General features: G+C 38.5%; 2 protein-coding genes across 3 annotated transcripts in view; both read left to right on the top strand.

Annotated features, from left to right (window-relative positions):
* crm (cramped chromatin regulator) overlaps positions 1-2,462 on the top strand; it is a 37,476-nt gene extending 35,014 nt beyond the window's left edge. Inside the window, exon 25 of the mRNA XM_074098670.1 lies at positions 1,652-2,462. Coding sequence (XP_073954771.1) covers positions 1,652-1,759 — 108 coding nt within the window. The 3' untranslated portion in view covers positions 1,760-2,462. The remainder of the gene's footprint in view (positions 1-1,651) is intronic.
* Positions 2,463-4,165: 1,703 nt separating this feature from the next.
* Positions 4,166-19,193, top strand: Alg11 (ALG11 alpha-1,2-mannosyltransferase). 2 transcript variants are annotated; one of them, XM_074098251.1, is made up of 9 exons: positions 4,166-4,356; positions 5,866-6,093; positions 6,647-6,879; positions 8,083-8,300; positions 8,988-9,110; positions 10,752-10,913; positions 12,808-13,006; positions 14,976-15,171; positions 18,843-19,193. In XM_074098251.1, exons 1-9 carry the CDS (start codon positions 4,337-4,339, stop codon positions 18,922-18,924), a joined length of 1,461 nt encoding a protein of 486 aa, XP_073954352.1. In that variant the 5' UTR covers positions 4,166-4,336; the 3' UTR covers positions 18,925-19,193. The 2 variants fall into 2 exon arrangements, with proteins under 2 accessions (XP_073954352.1, XP_073954354.1); XM_074098253.1 differs by lacking the exon at positions 14,976-15,171.
* Positions 19,194-19,301: the final 108 nt, after the last annotated feature.

The raw sequence follows: 19,301 nt of genomic DNA on the forward strand, positions 1-19,301 counted from the left end.
CACGGTCGCGGGCGAGCAAAGTAATTGACTAGATTTCATTTTTTTAACACCTGTAAATTACTACAGGAATCGAAAGAGTTTTGCCTTCTGAATATAAGAAAATGTTTATTATAATTTATTTCTCCATATTTAAAAAAATACAAAAAACAATTTAAAAAAATCTTAATTTGCAAACGCTACCACAGAATAGATATGTTTCCTTTGCCTTTTTCGCCAGAAAAAGGAGCTGTCACAATTTTGAGGACGTCTACGTCAGATTTACGTGTTTTTCATTTAATAGAGACTAGACAAAAGTAATGGATCTAATGTGTGGTAGTTTTAGAGTTATGCCCTTTTAGAATAAGTACGTCTTAATTTTTTTTAATTAATTCATGAATAATCGTAGCGAAATTTTAAAAATACTAGATGAAAACCCGGCTTCGACTCATAATAATATGTCTGAAAAAATTTTTTTGCCAGTGTAAAGACTGTCGTACTTATCGAAAAATCTGACGTATATTCCCAGCCTTAATATATCACAAACGTACTTTCACAGCTAACCTACGTATCGTATTTCACGTAGATATTTCTCCTAAATTTCTAATTTCCCAAATAAACTATGATGTCTCTGTCTCATAATCACCCCATATACGGTACGATCGTCTGTACGATCGATCTGATGAAAATCGACGAATCGTACCGTGTGTGGGCCCTTAAGAGGTCACAATGGAGAACGAAATGCAAACCTGTGACACGTGATGACGTGACACTAACGCACCTTGATGTGATGACTTTGACATGTTTACTTCGCAACGCCATTATATACTTAGTAATTTATTCAAGTTTATATTGAAAATACTCGATAATCCGAATTTTCGCCTACAAGTTGTCGACTCGGATTGACTATTTTTTTACGCTCTTCATTTTGATTGTGCATTTCGTTCGAGTCTACCGTACACCGGTACGAAATATTAATATATACTAGATGAAAACCCGGCTTCGCTCGGGTAAAATGAAGACTCATAATAATATGTTTGAAAAATTTTTTGGCCAGTAAAGACTGTCGCACTTATCGAAAAATCTGACGTATATTTCCAGCCTTAATTATTATCACAAACACTTTAACGGCTAACCTACGTATCGGTATTTCACCAGCAGATATTTCTCCTAAATCTTATTTGCCCAAATAACTATGATGTCGCTGTCTCATAATCAAAGAAATTAGACCTATAGGGCCCCATATACCGCCGTGGCCGTGGCCGTGGTGGGGCCGTGTGTGGGGCCCTTAAGAGGTCACAATGGAGAAAGGAATACAAACCTGTGACACCTGTGACACGTGATGACGTGACACTAACGCCACTATGGTGTGTTGACATTGACATGTTTACTTCGCAACGCCATTATATACTTAGTAATTTATATTGAAAATACTCGATAATCCGAATTTTCCGCCTACTAGTTGTCGACTCGGATTGACTAATTTTTTACGCTCTTCAATTTGATGTGCATTTCGTTCGAGTCTACCGTACCCTTGACGAAATTATTAATATACAGCGTCCTTCTCTTTCCAAACAGAATACAGAGAACTAATCAAATTATAGTCTTAGAAATATGAAATCTTGTCAATTGTTTCAGTTCATAAATATATGGAACAAAGTTTTGTTTTGTACAGGTGGACTCTCACCTCCAGTCTCTGATGGCGGAGTCGAGTGTGGACTACGTGGCGAAGTTCGCAGACCTGGCCGCTGAAGTCACCGACGAAAGGGGGCCGCCCAACTAGGCTTAACTTAATAAGGCCGTATTGGCCAACAAACTGATGTTCAGGTCCCTATTTCACCATATCGAAATTACAAACTGAAACACAGATGCACAGAAAAACCAGAAAAAGAGACCAGCGCTGGGAATCGAACCCAGGTCCTCAGCATTCCGTGCTGCGTGCTATACCGCTACACCACCACTGGACAGGAGTACAGAAACAAATTTCTCCTATGCACCACATATCTCAGCTTGTTTGTTTCTTATTTAGTCACTTATAGCGACATCTATGCTTTTAGCCCTCATCGAGAAACTTTCAGCACCCCATTTCCAGTTCAGTTTGTAATTTCCCCATTTCAGTTTGTAATTTCGATATGGACTTTACGGGATGACCGTAAAACTAACAAAACTTGGAGTTGAAATAAAAAATACAAAAGACTCCAAAAAAACAACCTATTTCACCAGTCTCAAAAGTGCGATTACTAAATTCATACTGAGCCGTTTTGAAAATACGCGTATGTTAACCACGTAATACTATAATTGTAACGTAAACCTGACACAGCCTTGATCTCATGTCAAGATTTAACGACAAATCCTACTTCTACTTCCTACTAATATTATAAATGTGTGAGTGAGTGAGTGAGTATGTTTGTTACTCCTTCACGCTGAAACGGCTGAACGGATTTGGATTAAATTTGGCAAAAAGTTAGGTTATAACCTGGATTAAATCATAAGATACTTTTAATCCCGATATTCCCACGGGATAGGGATAAAATCTCTAAATAACAACCGCTGGGCTGAGAGTCATGAAATTTGGTATGTAGGTTGGTGGGCGTCTGAAATAACACATGGGCTACTTTGTATTCCGATATTCCCACGGGATAGGTATAAAATCTCTAAATAACAACCGCTGGGTTTGGTCTTGTAATTTTGGACAATGAAGATCACGAATTCACGATATAAATTTTGGGGATTCCCAGGGGAATTTTGTAAAGTCCCGGAAATTCAATTGTACCAGATCGAATAGTTTACGCGTGCGAAGCCGCGAGTAAACTCTAGTTTTTCAAGTAGTTAGTAGTTTATCCTACGTACGTACAGTAGGTCATTTACTTAAGTTTTTAATCGGTAACGATAACGTTTGTTTTCAAAAGATGTAGATATTATCAATTTTGTCATCTGCAGTAGTTTTAAAATAGACCTATTCGTTAAGAGATATAAGAATAGATTTTGTCTATACTTAGGGCCTGTTTTACACCACTTGTTAACAACATTTTAAGGGACAGATATTTGTGATTCTGTCTGTTTTGTTTGAATAAGCAGAGACGGCATTTGACTATTTTTTATTTACTTTATAAATTAAAACTTGACAATGCATCTAATCGAACAGAAAAACAATTTTTAAGATATATTATGTGTCACATAAAATTTATCGAAGATTAATGAATTAGGCCCTTAATGATTTTATAATTATGTTGATGTTCATTGTGTGATTAACCAAATAAAATGTAATATAGAAAATCAAAATGTGGCTTTTGTTTATAATTAGCCCCTCAGTTAAATATTAAAATAAGTTTTTGTAAAAAAAAAAAAACATTTTTAATACAATCTTTTTTTTGCTGTCTGTACTTTTTGTTGACTGTGCTTCTATTGTCACCCAAACTACATTTGCATACCAACAAACGATCAACAAAAGTTCCGCTAGAGGCGCTGTTCGTGTTTCCATATAAATTGAGATTTTAACGCGAACGCGATCGAGACGTATTTTGTAACTGAAAACTTACACTAGGGATACAGATCTATTGTCAAGAAGACATTAATATCTACGTAAGGCGTATTATAAAGTTAATGATTATATCATGGACAATATTTGGAAATAATTCCGATCCGCATTAGCGATCCCTTCAAATAGCGAACCTACTGTGTTAAAAATAAAGTTGTGTTAAATACTTGTGATTTATAGATAGCATTTAATAATAGTTTAAATCTGTTTAAAAAAATATACCTCGTTGAGTTTCTTGCCGGATTCTTCTCAACAGAGGTTTTTCCGAACCGGTGGGTGGTAGATTTTTTTTGACATTCATAAGTGCTTGTTATAGCCTAAATTGAATAAAGATATTTTGACTTTGACTTTGGACCGAAGTCCGAAGGAAGAGCGGCGGAAGTTGTATATATGCGTCCGAGTTGAGTAACTTCGATAGCGCGATGTAGAACATGGTCGGAGTTTCTATTGTTGCTCAATAGATGGCGTTAGTAGTCGTTACAATTCTTTCATATTAAAATAAAATGAAGCACGAGTATTCAATAAAATCAGAAACGATTTTATTGTGTGCTTGAGTGAGTGAGTGGTTATTTATTGTTAGTTTACGCAAGTCCAACGTTTTATGCAATATCTGCAACGGCTTTTGATGTCATTTTGACGGATGACAGATGACAGGAAGTGGAAGTCGTTCGTAAATGACAGCCAGCAGAATGAAAACGCGAAATTTGTCGAAATTTGGTTGGCTATTTGATGCTGTTTTTACTGCCGTCGCAAACGAAACATTTTAGTAACAAATGAATAAAAATATTGGTCATATTTGTGCATAACATATACTCATCTACAATGCTGTTTGAGGCTTTTATGTAAGTAAATAACATGCCATTAGTCATAATTTATGCAAACAAACACTAACGTTATTTGTGAATTACATCGGTTTTCGTAAAGAAATAGTCTCACGTGATTGCTGCCCTTTATTATTATTATTTTTAATATTATACAACTCAATGAACATTAACTCTCACAGAAAATAATAATGAACGGTGTTTGTTATTTACTTTAATAGGTTTTATTTTTTCGGCATAAACACTTGAACTAGGGCGCAATCTCTCATCATGAGATGCCCCATATCCAAGAGAAAAATAAGGCCGTTTTCTCATTCATATTTTTTGTTGGATTAGACCTTTTTGGTGAAGGGAGGTCTGTTTATGCCCTACTAGTCTTGATTGATGATTCATGTCTTATGGAATACTAGCGGTTGCCCGCGATTTCGTCCACATAGTATTCGTTTATCGCTATCCCGCAGGAACTGCTTTTTTCTGGGATAAAAACTATCCTATGTCTTTCTATGAGACTCAATCCATCTGTATACCGAATTACATCTAAACTGGTTCAGCAGCTTAGACATGATTGAGAACAAACATCCAGCCACAATTTTGCATAAAAATACTATGAAAAGAAAAAAACTTAAAACCAAGAGCTGCATGTTACCATGGCAATACACAGAGTATGGCCCTATTTCTTCTTTCTGCACAATTTTTCTTGTCTTTCTTTCCTTTTACAATATAAGATTATGTAACATTGTCCCATTGCTTAAGTTTCAATGTATTTTTCTTTTGTTAAATTTTTACAAATGAATTATTTAATTATTCTCATTCTTAAAAAGCAAACTTAATTTTTCTTGCTTTTCAATTTGTTCAGTACCCTCAGTATTCAAGTTCAACTAGGGTTTCTGGTTTCTCAGTCTTTTTTTTCTTGAGTTTCGAGAATTCTCGAGGCTAATTTCTCGAGTTTTCTCCAGTTCGAGAAAGCTCGAGCAGAAACCCTAAGTTCAACTCATAATAGACTATGGTTTATATTACTTAGTGTTAGTATAGGTGAAAAACTTAAGTAAAGGACCTTAAGCCATATTGCCTAACGTTTAACGTTTCTGATGCTCGGCAATACGTTAGGCATTACCTCTGTTTATTGTTGTGGAAAACGCTCATTTCGAGGCTTAAAGACTCGAACCCTAAAGACTCTTGAGGCTTAAAGACTCAAAGGCCGCAAAGATGGTTTCTTGCATCCATACGCATAAAATAAGCCAATTTAATTGTCGAATATAGTTCAGTCTTTAAGACTCTGGAGTCTTAAGGGCTCGAGTCTTTAAGCCTCGAAAATGAGCGTTATCTACCTCTGTTGTACTTATATAGTAGACTAATAGTGCACAGAATTAATATGGAGCTTAAGTCACTTTTCTAATTTAGAAAATCAATTTGTTTATACTGACTCATTACTACTACATCAAACAGGTCCTCTACTTAAGTTTTTTACCTATATAATCTAGTATCTTGGGTTAAGTTTACGTTTTTTTTTTACCATTCCTTTTTTTTCAGTCTTCTAGTCATTCTGCCCCTTTTCTTCTTGACCCTGCTCCTGTTTGGTGCCTTCGTGATTGTGCCATTTGCCTTCATCTTCGCATCATGGTACATGCGGATATACGAGCGCAAGAAGCAGAGGCGTCTCCGTGATGGACCCAATGTGGCGTTCTTCCACCCTTACTGTAACTCTGGTGGGGGAGGCGAACGGGTGCTATGGGTGGCAGTGAAGGCTTTATTAGAAAGGTGACTTATATGTAACAATATTATACAAAAATAGTAAAGGTAATTGGAAAGCTCACATTGTCAAATGTCATACGTACCCGACAAAACCAGGATAACAATGTCAGGCTAATCTTTTTATAGTACACTACAGTGACTTTCAATATCAAAACCGTTTAAAGTGATATCAGTTATAAAAACGTATTACATGTAATGACCAAAAAAAAGAAATATCATGGGACACCTGACACCAATTGAACTGGTTCCAAACTAAGCAAAACTTGTACTATGGATGGATATGGATACTAGGCAACAGTGTTTACAACCAAATATGGTTGTCCCTTATAAATGATTTATAACAATATATGGTTTTGACTGTATTAATATTTATATAAAAAAATATGTACCTTGTTGAGTTTGGCTGGTTTCTTCTCAACAGAAGTTTTCTCAAAGAAAGAAAAAAGAAATTAAACCTTTATTCAAGACATTAACAAAAATTAAATTATATCTAAATTGAATAAACTTTTGACTTACATAAATGGTTTATTAAAATAAACAAGCTCAACGTTTTCCTCAGATATCCTGACACCAACATATATATCTACACCGTAGACACAGCGGAGCCCCAAGCGATAATAGACAAAGTGCACAACCACTTCAACGTGACCGTGGATGTGAACAAAGTCAACTTTGTGAGGCTGGTCTCCAAAAAGACCATCGAGGCCAGCTCCTACCCGTACTTCACGTTGCTGCTTCAGAGCCTCGGCTCCATGGTGCTGGGCATGGAAGCCTTCATGAAGTTCAATCCAGGTACAAGCTTTTATTTAACTTGTCATGTAATGTTGATAAGTATGTTAAGCAAGTAGTTTTCAAATTCTGCAATGGATATTTTACCTACTTATACCTCGTTGAGTTTCTTGCCGGATTCTTCTCAACAGAGGTTTTTCCGTACCGGTGGTAGATTTTTTTTTGACATTCATAAGTGCTTGTTATAGCCTAAATTGAATAAAGATATTTTGACTTTGACTTTGACTTCTACGAGTATTAATTAGATAGGATGACGGATGGCTAGTCAGAATTTGTACAAACAATGTTATGGACAATAAGGATCCCTATCCCATATGTTGTTTGTGAATGAACCCCTTCAGGAGTGGAATTTTAGAAAACGTTAAAATAAGTGTTTCTTTATTTCTACTTTTTAGTTTAAGATTTAGTTTAAGATCAGCCAGAAGACGTCCACTGCTGAACAAAGGCCTCCCCCTTAGAACGCCACAATGAACGACAACTCGCCACTTGCATTCACCGGCTACCCGCAACTCTCACGATGTCGTCAGTCGATTCGTTGTCGCCACTCGACCCGTGTCTCGGTCGTGTTCTATTTTTAAGAGCGTTTATACTTGCTGAGCTGGCAACGTTGCATTGTTGTTAGTTTTCTCGATTATTCCATAAAAAAATAATGAAAATTAAAAATGTGGTCTGATAGAACTGTTCTTAATATATAAGTTAATGTGTCTACTCCAATAATTGTTCGTAATAGACTTTTATATTCTTTAAAAACGAATAAATGTTTATTAACGGTTTTTAAAGAAAACAAAAGTCTATCACGCATAATTATTGGAGTAGACACATTAACGTATATATACGAACAGTTCTATCAGACCACATTTAAAATTTTCATTCAATTTTTATGGAATAATCGAGAAAAACTAACAAAAACAAAAATGCGACGTTGCCAGCTCAATCTCCTCCTGATGCTCCTGAGTTCTGACATTTTTAACAAACTTAGCGTTTAGACCTAGACGTGGTTGACTTGCTTTCTTATTTTGGATATTATTTCAAAATTCTTAGAATTCTTTATTCAATGAACAATTTGTACTTTATAAAGTACATTCGGCCGTTATTCTCAGTGTTAATTAGTTCTTTATAAAGTACGCGAGGAGTTAGGAGGATATAAACGCTTTTAATATGTACATACAAATTTAAATGTAACACAATATTTTTGTTTGTTTGTAGATGTGTTCATAGACACAACTGGGCACGCGTTTACGTACCCCATATTCCGGTACCTGGCTCAGTGCCCCGTTGGCACGTACACGCATTACCCGGTGGTGACGGCCGCCATGATGCGCCGCGTCAAGCAGCGCATCGTCGCCCACAACAACAGCGGTCTGGTCGCCCGCAACCCAGTGCTCACGTGGTGCAAGCTGCTTTACTATAAGGTGTTTGGTTGGGTGAGTGTTTGGGGGCATTGATTAATTAATTACGTTATACGTTTAGGGAGAGGGGGTCTCTCTATTTGTGACAAAATAATAGGGAGTGAAGTGAACTATTTAGGTTAGAATGAGATATACAAATAAATAACGATTGATTTTCTATCTCTCGCAAAGCTATGTTCGTCGGGTTTTTTTTATCTTTTATTGTTGAGTTATTTTCGCTTATGGTTTGTTTGGGGGAGGCCTATGTCCAGCAGTGGACGTCTTTCGGCTGGCATGATGATGATGGTTTATCAGGTACAGTCAAGTGCAGAAATATCGACACGGCCAAAGTTGCAGGTGGTAGGACCTTGTGCAAGGTCCGCCCGGGTTGCTACCACCATCTTGCTCGCTAATCCTGCCGTGAAGCAGCAGTGCTTGCACTGCTGTGTTTCGGCGTGGAGAGTAAGCCAGCCGGTGAAATTACTGGCACTTGAGGTATCCCATCTTAGGACTCTAGGTTGGCAATGGGCGGTGGTGATCTCTTACCATCAGGAGACCCACTTGCTCGTTTGCCATCCAGTCGAATAAAAAAAAAAATAAAAAATGTATATACGACCTTAATGTTAAGTGCATAAAGTCGTGTAGGTATACATATTTTTGTAGCTTTGGCCGTGTCAATATCTTTGCACTTGTACCTATTTCAATGTAAGTTTAACTCATCAGCTGTACGGGGTGGTGGGCCGCTGCGCCGACGTCGTCATGGTGAACGGAACATGGACCGAGGACCACATCAACGAGCTGTGGAGAATACCGTTCAAGACGCACAGGGTGTACCCGCCTTGTGATGTGAGTACCATCGAGTACCATGTCATGATGCTGCCATTTACAATCGTACTAACATTATAAATGCGAAAGTTTGTGAGTGAGTGAGTGAGTGAGTATGTTTGTTACTCCTTCACGCTTAAACGGCTTAAACGGATTTGGATGAAATTTGCTATGTACTGGACATCTGGAATAAAATATAGGCTACTTTTTATTCCGATATTCCCACGGGATAGGGATAAAATGTCGAAACAACAACCGCTGGCTTGGAGTCATAAAAATTTGACATGATTGTTTTTAATGTAACATGAATGAAAACCACTACTTAATTTTCGGGAACTCCCACGGGAATTTTCAAAAATACCGAAATTTCAGTTCAGCTGTTCGATCTAACTGAATTACGTGTGCGAAGAACCCATTTAAATCGTGACCAGCTCAAAAAATCTTAGTAATGGGTCCCAACTGTTAAACTTTAAATTAGCTACTTAGGGGTTGTTTCACCATCCATTGATTAGCGTTAACCGACGGTTAAATGTGATGCCGTCTCCGTCTATTCGAACAAAACAAATAGAGACGGCATCACACCTAACCGCCAGTTAACACTAATCAATGGATGGTGAAACAGCCCCTTAGAGTTCTAGAGCACTCACTAGACTTATTTTCTTCCTTTTAGTTTTTAAGGCAGTTGGCTTTTTTTATGGTACAACTAGTGTTTACCCGCGCCTTCGCACACATAAATCGTTAGATCCAGGCGCGTAAATCATTAGGCAGCCGGGTTCAGATTTTTTAAATTTAGGGGCTGTTCCAACATCAATTGATTAGTGTTAACTGGCGGTTAGGTGTGATGCCGTCTCTATTTGTTTTGTTCGAATAGACGGTGACGGCATCACATTTAACCGTCGGTTAACGTTAATCAATGGATGGTGAAACAGCCCCTAAACGTATCCCATGTATATTTAGAATGGACTAAAAATTAGCCCATATTGTTACAATACTAATTTTTTTTTTCATTTCGCCGCCATTTTTTTTTCGCAGACGCCATATTGAAATATTATATAGCCTATGTCACTCTGAAATTTATGACGAATCCAATGATACCAATGATACCAACGTTAATCAATGAACACACTTCTTGCATAAGGTCGCGGGTGAGCAAAGTAATGAGGGCTATCGTTTTTTATCTTTCTAGATGGCGCCACTGTTGCGTGAGGTTTTAAGTGTGGCTTTCAAAGTCTGTTATTACGGGCGTGAAAACAAAGTTTAGATTAAAATCATATTTAATACACCTTAAAACCGTACCATAAACCATAAAAAATGACGAGCAACCACAGTGTTGCGTAGTCCCGTTTTGTTCGGAAAAAAAGAGAGGACAAAAGTTTCCGAAAGACGAAACTGCCCCGTAACGCATAATCTCCATAATTAACTTCAGGTAATGCGAAATATTCACAAAATTATTCTAATTATAAATAAACCCGCGTAGCTCACCCAAAAATCTGTGAGATTTAAGATTTGACATTTCGGAGACCTCACGCTACACTAGCGCCTCTAGCGGCGAATTCATACGCGATAGCCCTCATTTCATGTGATTTATGCAGTTATACATTATAATAAAATAAGTAGTATCAAAGTACCTTGGAAAGCAACTTGTAAAAAAACGTTTCGCAGGTAACAGACCTGAAGCAGCTCCGTTCCCTGGTGAAGGACACGGATCCGATCCGGATCCTGTCGGTGGCGCAGTTCCGTCCGGAGAAGGACCACCCGCTCATGCTGCAAGCCATGTACGAGCTGAGAAACCTGCTCGTCAAGAACGAAATACTTTGGAACAAGGTAATTACTAGAAGCCGTGGTGGCCCAGTAATTTGATTTGACCTATCGCTTCTAAAGCAGAGGATCGTGGGTTCAAACCCTGGCTCGCACCTCTGAGTTTTTCGAAATTCATGTGCGGAATCACATTTGAAATTTACCACGAGCTTTGCGATGAAGGAAAACATCGTGAGGAAACCTGCACAAACCTGCGAAGCGTTTCAATGGTGCGTGCGAAGTTCCCAATCCGCACTGAGCCCGCGTGGGAACTACGGCCCAAGCCCTCTCATTCTGAGAGGAGGCCTGTGCCCAGCAGTGGGACGTACATATATAGGCTGGGATGATGGTAAGTATAAGTATAAGTTTTAAGGCACCGTTTCCACCAGAGATGTGCGAGGAATGTGTTTTTCGTTTACCAATAGAAACGCTTCGCTTACCTCGCCTCGCACAGCACATCTCTGGTGGAAACAGCTGAGCGGAGCTCCACCCCAAGAGCCGGTATTTTATGCTGAGGCGGGACCATATCGGTCCCAAACAAATATTTGTCATTTTTAGAGTTCCGTACCCAAAGGGTGCCAACGGAACCCTATTACTGAGACTCCGCTGTTTGTCTGTCCGTCCGTCTGCCACAGGGCTCTATCTCTTGGGTCGTAATAGTTAGACAGTTGAAATTTTAACAGATTATGTATAACTGTGGCCGCTATAACAAAAAATACTAAAAACAGAATAAAAATATTATTTATGTCACAAGGAGCAAAATGGTGTATTTACGGCGAGGGCGTACATTGAATCCAGAATGTAGCAAAGGATTCTACACGCTCAGGATCTAAAGTAGAATCCTCAGCGTAATGAGGGATTCAAGTGTTAACGCCAAGTTGAAAATAATTTGCTCCGAGTGGCTCATACAACTTTTCACACCAAAAGCATTAAGAAACTTGAAAAAAATATTCTTAATATTACAGAACAACCAGTAATAGAAAAATGGCGTGGATTTACAATTATCAACTTCAAAAAATGCATTTGCAATAAAATACTTAGAAAAGCCTTGAACAGAAAAGTTGCACTTGGCTCCCTCTCGTCAGGGAGGAAAAGTTACTTTTCTGAAGGAGAGGTGTGAAAAGAATATTTAAAGGGGGCTCCCATACAATAAATCTGATTGTTTTTCGTTTTATGCTTGATATTAATAACTGCAACAGGTAGACGTTTGAAATATTAACTGAATCTTGAAATATAAACAGGAACTTTAGTTGTATAACAGGATATCAGAAACAAGAGTAGACACTACAAGCACAATGAAAAGATAAAAGATAAAAATTTCAAATTTCCTCAAACAGTGTATTAAATGTTTTTTTTTCTGCATGTATTACTATTTTGTATGAAATTTTCCACTGTACAAAGTAGATCTATACCTGCTTACAGAGGAACGGTGTCTCTTAGCACAGGTATTTTTACTTAAAAAGAGGTACCAGCGGTAATGTAAACTCCAATTCAATAGAATCGACAATCCTGTAAACACTTCCAGCCTACTAATATAAACACCGGCTGCCTAAGGCTTTGTGATGTGACTATTATTCTTTTTGATTCCTTTTAGATGATAATTGCAACAACAGGACATATATAACCAAGTGTGGCCCACGATAGGTGTCTTAAATATGTAGAAAATTGACAGATTCTATTGAATTGTACTTTAATATGTATGTACCCTCAAAAATTTAATAAATGTATTTTCTTATATGTGCCCAGCAGTGGGACGTATATAGGCTGGGATGATGATGATGATGATTTCTTATATAATCACTTTAAAATAAATAATTAAATTAAAACAAAATAAATATTATATCTCATTTTTTATATAGGAATTTGCTCTTTATTGTTGTCCCGAACATTTTTTTTAATTTTAATTTTTCAATCTCCACAGATAAAGTTAGTCCTCGTGGGCGCCTGCCGCAACGCCGAGGACGAGGAACGGGTCCAGAACCTCAAAGACCTGGCCAAGCACCTCTCCATCGAGGACAGCGTGCAGTTCGTAGTGAACGCGCCGTACGCCCGGCTGCTGCAGCTCTATCAGACCAGCAGCATGGCCATACATACCATGTGGAACGAGCATTTCGGCATCAGTGAGTGATGTGATTTTTAGGGTTCCGTACAGTCAACGGCAAAGATATCGACACGGCCAAAGTTGCAAAAATATGTATACACGATCTTAATGTTAAGTGCATAAAGTCGTGTATATATATTTTTGTAACTTTGGCCGTGTCGATATCTTTGCCATTGACTGTACATCAAAAAAAATACCTTGTTGAGTTTCTTGCCGGATTCTTCTCAACAGAGGTTTTTCCGAACCGGTGGTAGATTTTTTTTTGACATTCAAAAGTGCTTGTTATAGCCTAAATTGAATAAAGATATTTTGACTTTGGCTTTGACTTTGTAAGGAAAAAACGGAACCCTTATAGGATCACTTTGTTGTTCGTCCGTCTGTCAAGACCCTGTTTCTCAGGAACGCGTGGACGTGTCAAGCTGAAATTGATATCGAATACACAAATCTGAGCCGTGGTGGCCTAGTGGTTTGACCTATCGCCTCTCAAGCAGAGGGTCGTGGGTTCAAACCCCGGCTCGCGCACCTCTGAGTTTTTCGAAATTCATGTGCGGAATTACATTTGAAATTTACCACGAGCTTTGCGGTGAAGGAAAACATCGTGAGGAAACCTGCACAAACCTGCGAAGCAATTCAATGGTGCGTGTGAAGTTCCCAATCCGCACTGGGCCCGCGTGGGAACTATGGCCCAAGCCCTCTTGTTCTGAGAGGAGGCCTGTGCCCAGCAGTGGGACACAAATCTGTGGTCCCTTGAAGCCCTGAAAAAATCAAACTTCTAAGTCAACGCAATCAAAAGTTACAGTCATTAAACAACGTGTTCTCTGTGTACCTATTTTCTGTATCGCTCACTATTTCTGGTGTACAATAAAGAGTAATTGTATTGTATTGTTTCCATACAAATAGCAGTGCACTGGAAACCTATAGGGCACTTCCAGTTGTCCTAGAAACTTGAAATTTGGTATGAAGGTAGCTATTATAACACAACCAACTAGAAAGTTCTGAAAATCTTGTTTTTTTATGTCTGTCTGTAAATATTAATGACCAATTTAATCTGACCCCACACTGCGTACATTTTGCTTAAGAGTAGGGCTCTGCATACACTGGATGTATTAAATCACTCGGAAAAATCGAGAAATATCTCCAAGACACGATTCCCGTTTACATACCTATAAATGTACACGGAACCCTCGGTATATGGTATGGTATTGCGAAATTAATAAAACAAAATAAAATAAAATATTTATGTGTGGCATACTTACTAGGGGTAAGAAGTATCAAAATATACTATTTATGAAATAAAAAACATTTCTTTCCACAAAATATACTTTCATAAATTAGTAACCGACAAATACTTTCGGTTTCTAGACTTAATGGACTTAAAACAACTGTTATTCAATTTAATTATAAAAAAAAACAAATAAATAGATGAAATCTTAGTTCCTTATTTATGCGAGATGAAGATTTGCACGCACTCACAGTACATGTCGTATGCACCATAATACATTTTACTATAAATTGAAATGTAAAAAAACGCGATAGCCCTAGAAGACTTGTCCCAAGCCACTAAGAACACAAAGTATGCAGCTGGGTCTCCTCCCACCCGCGTCTCACCCCCCACGCCCCGCACGATTGCTCTGTCTAGACGTCTCCGTCCTATTACTGCAGGGAAACTTGTACCTACTGTGGTACAAGCTTTGCTTAGTTTGGGACTAGGTCAATTGGTGTCAAGTGTCCCATGATAATTATTTATTTTCAGGGTTTTTATAGTATAGTAGTCTGTTTGCCTGGGTGTGTTAGCGTGTGTCTGTATTTTAAAGTCCTCGAGTGGCGACCACGAACCGGAAGACGAAGCGTTGGCAGGCCTCCCATTAGGTGGACTGACGACATCGTGAGAGTAGCGGGTAACCGGTGGATGCAAGTGGCGGGTTGTCGTTCATTGTGGCGTCTTCCGTCTGATGATGATGGGCAACCATTCTTCCTTTATTACCCAGGCGTGGTGGAATGCATGGCGGCGGGTCTGATCACGATTGCTCACCGGTCGGGCGGCCCGCTGGCCGACATCGTGGCGACGTCGCAGCCGGCCCGCAGCGGGTTCCTCGCCGTCGAAGCGGAGGAGTACGCACGCGCCGTGCTGGAGGTCATCGCCCTGCGCCCTGATGAGAGGAGGGCCATTGTAGACGCTGCCAGGTGAGACTCCAGTTACTGTACTGCGGGGACTGTAACTTGGTAAGAGCTTAGGTAATAAAAAAATTAAAAAAAAATTAAAAATGTTTATTGCCAAAAAACTTAAAATAAATAAATAAAAGAAAAAATACCGTAGTTTGCTAAAGGTTTGGCAATGGGTACCAGTCTCAGCTTGTGCTGGGCTCGTTAATGGGGATCTACGCGCGTGACTTTAAACTCAGTTCAAATAAAAAATATAATTCTTCTGTACTTTGCTTTTATTTTATCGTAGTTATAAATATGTTTTTACAGAGATAGGTCCAACCGCTCAGGCTGTCGGGTCGGGAGCAATCTGTGCTCTGTATACCGCTGTCAATCGTCTTTTAAAGTCAAATTCTAGAATTATACAATATAAAAATACTAGGTGAAAACCCGGCTTCGCTCGGGTAAAATGTAGACTCATAATGATATTAGATTGTAAAAAAAAATATTCTGTCGCTCTAAAGACTATCGTATTTATCTAAAAATCTGACGTATATTCCCAGCCTTAATATTACTACAAATACTTTCACAGCTAACCTATGTATCGGTATTTCACCAGTAGATATTTCGCTTAAATCTTATTTAACGAAATAACTATGATTTTCTGTCTCATAACCAAAGAAATTAGACCTAAGAGGTCATAATGGAGAACCAAATACGAATCTGTGTCACCCGTGACGCGTGATAACGTGACACCAACACCACATTGACATGTTTACTTCGCAACGCCATTATATACTTAGTAATTTATTCAAGTTTATATTGAAAATACTCGATAATCCGAATTTTCCGCCTACAAGTTGTCGACTCGGATTGACTAATTTTTTACGCTCTTCAATTTGATGTGCATTTCGTTCGAGTCTACCGTACCCCTTGACGAAATTATTAATATAGACTAACATTATACATAATAAAGTCAATCTAGCCTGCCAGGTGGTCAGTTTCACCACCTGCCAGCGGTATACGGCCTAGACGCTACAGTACCATCAGCCAAATAAGTGAACAATTTTTAAAACAAGTTTCTATCAAATGAATATGTCGCTAAAGTCGAACTGTCAAGTTGACAGACACGTCTATTGGCATTATTGTTTTATCACATGCAAACGATTATCAACTTTAGGGTGGTAGACTACATATTTGGCTGATGGTACCTGTCGGTTTGTAAGCTGTATATAGTCTGACAAGCGAGTTCTGGGGCAGTAGTAAATGCATGTAATGTCCCTGCGTCGACATTGGCAAAATGCGTCTTGCTAAAACGGCAAGAGTGAAAGCCATTAAAGAAAAATAAATGCATAATACGGTATTTGACTATATTGTATGTGTTTTATAAATTAAAACTACACAATGCCTGTTATCGAAGAGAAAAACAATTTTTAAGCTACCTTTACAAATAACAAAGTTATAAAGGTTTGAAATTCACGATTAAACAGAGAAAGACATGCTGGCATGTGACGTCACACGCCAGTACCGCCATACTTGCTGCATAGAGAAAAGCGTTTGAGAAAGAGACAGGTATATAGATTTTTCAAAAATTCACTATAAATCCAATTGTCAACCGATTTAAATTTTCTCTTCGCTAAAAACTATCTTTATATCTATATTTTCATAATAATATTAAGATATGGCAAAATCAGGAGTTGTCAAATACCGTATTTTTGTTTTGCCCTTGTCACGATGCACATAGGCGATCGCTGACATCTTAGTTAGCTCAGCTCAGCTAGATGGCGCTTTCCTCAATAAGGGATCTCTGAGCAGAATGACGGACGAACTCTAGAGGTCGCCACCGTAGTTTTCACTTGATTCATTTATTTACGTAATAATATGTATTTAATATTTATTTATTATTTACTTATTTATTTTATAAAAGTAGGCATTTTATTACACTCATTTACTACACGAGTTTGTACGACTAAATATATCTATAATCAACTCACCCTTGACCGTTTTTGTCGGCCAAGGGGGGTGCTGTCGATCAGCTGTGACCGGGGGAATTCTAACTGTAATATTCTCGCCCTTAAAAGCTGAAGCACAGCTGTAAAACACTCATTCAACAGCTCATACTACCTCTCGAAAGCTCCATACGCCCAGACTTGGTAAGTTCTCCGATATTTAACTCTTGTGTTTTTCTGTGTATTTTATTAGAATTATTTTCTTTATAATTTAACTTTGTGTAATTGAACTGAAGGCTTTCCCTGGCCAGGGAATTTTTATTTCAAACATTTCTTATACTTAATATTTTAACACTTGTTAATTTCTCTCATCCGTTGTTATAAACTCAGAACCTATGTTAATGCTTATTACTTTTATGCAACGGATGCTTACCGGTGTTAAAATAAATTCAAACTCAGCTAAGTGACGTTTAATTTCAAATGTAATCCTCTAACGGTTATTTAGTGAACTGTTGTATTTCAAATTTTAACGGTCACTTAGCTATTTATTTTTACCTTTTGTTTTTTTGTAAGGTATTATATAAAACTAGAATCACTTTCCTTTGCCTGCCTGTAACTCCGTATGATTGTCCTTGCCACTCACTGCAATTCAGCACACCCTAAGAGTTGGGGCATCGCTGCAGAGGAGTGACTGGCAAACAATCTAGCACTGGACCACAACTGACACCACCTAATTTACAGGGCACCTCCGTACGGCTTCAACTTCCAAACCTTTGTACGGCTCACAAACCTTCGTACGGCTTACAACCTTCGTACGGCTTACAAGCTCCGTACGACTACAGCTTTCTCCGCTCTGCACGGCTACAACTTTCAAAGCTCCGTTCGGCTACAGCTCTCACGGCTCAGGCGGCTCCTTTACGCCCTAACCTGACACTAAGCCCTGACGGCCCTAACTTCCGGAGTACTGCACATCCTTCCTGGCTCGTCCAAGACCCTGATCGTTCCGGCGTGGAACACTTGTCCAGGCTGCTCGTCCTGCCGCCCTAAGGCCCCTTTTGACCTCGGCACCGACGACCACTCAGCTGGACCAGGCCCCCCTGCTGTGGCAGCCTCTTCGCTCCGGGTTTTTCTCTCCGACTCCAGGGAAGTGTAGGCCAGGGAGACCGAATAATCAGAACCACCTCTCAATAAATCGCTTGAACTTACTACCTGAGATTCTGTAATACTTTTACTTTTTTAATTGTCAAAACTAGGCCTGTTATTTTTTGTCTTCAATTTTTAATTAAATAATTTTAAAAAGTCTTATTGTTTTACTCAAAAGAATAACTTACTAGGCCTCCTTTTAAGGTCAAACCTCCCCTCAAGAGGTCTGCCCTTGACACCCTGTAAAAAAAATATGTATACCAAATGGCGTAATAAATACGAGAAAAATAATAAAGGAATCTCTAGCTATTTTTTTGGGAAAATTTACTGATAATCAAATGTAGGGTACAGATTGCACCATGCATTGCCCGCAAAATCAAATGGCCGTATAGACGGATTCCGCAGCGGGTTTTAAAGATTGATTCGATTCCCGGGTTAAACAAGCGAAGTTTGGAAAATCTTTCGAATGCAGTTTTGTTTCAAAATAAAGGAATGTTTCCTTTCAGTATAATAAGCTAACTAAAGGAGGTAACTGCCCAGGGCTCATAGATTTTTTCCACCCTTTGGCCGTATCGATATCTTTGTAGTTGACTGTACAAATAAAACTTCTTTCGTTTACAGGGCTTCTGTGGACAGGTTCTCCACGATGGAGTTTGAAAAGGCGTTCCTACGAGCCGCAGAGCCTCTCATGAAACTCGAATAACTATAGAGTAATGACTAATTCTAAGTGATATGATTAATCACACATTTTACTTAGCTACTATGAGGGCCCATATGGACCCATATTATCGGCTCGCATACTTATTGAAAGTCCGAATGTAATGTTTGTTAGAATTATCGTTTGTCATAACTCTTTTTTCTCCGAATCGAATAATTGTTCCAGATCAGAAGTGTTTTATAATAAACCTAACCTATAGTTTTGTAAAGGATGACCATTAAAAAAATTCAGAAAAATGCAAGGTTTCAGTGGAATTTTTTTATGACAAACGATGATTCGGACAAAAAATTACGGTATGACTTGCGAACAGTTTTTTTTTATTATTCGACTGGATGGCAAACGAGAAAGTGGGTCTCCTGATG

This window comes from Choristoneura fumiferana, chromosome 15, assembly GCF_025370935.1.
Source record: "Choristoneura fumiferana chromosome 15, NRCan_CFum_1, whole genome shotgun sequence".
Lineage (NCBI taxonomy): Eukaryota > Metazoa > Arthropoda > Insecta > Lepidoptera > Tortricidae > Choristoneura > Choristoneura fumiferana.

Bases quoted from the DNA above. Each gene is read 5' to 3' on its own strand.
- Alg11 (XM_074098251.1), top strand. From the start codon at position 4,337: ATGCTGTTTGAGGCTTTTAT. The intron at 6,880-8,082 runs GTACAAGCTTTT...GTTTGTTTGTAG, and splicing joins CTTCATGAAGTTCAATCCAG to ATGTGTTCATAGACACAACT. The intron at 15,172-18,842 runs GTGAGACTCCAG...TTTCGTTTACAG, and splicing joins GCCATTGTAGACGCTGCCAG to GGCTTCTGTGGACAGGTTCT.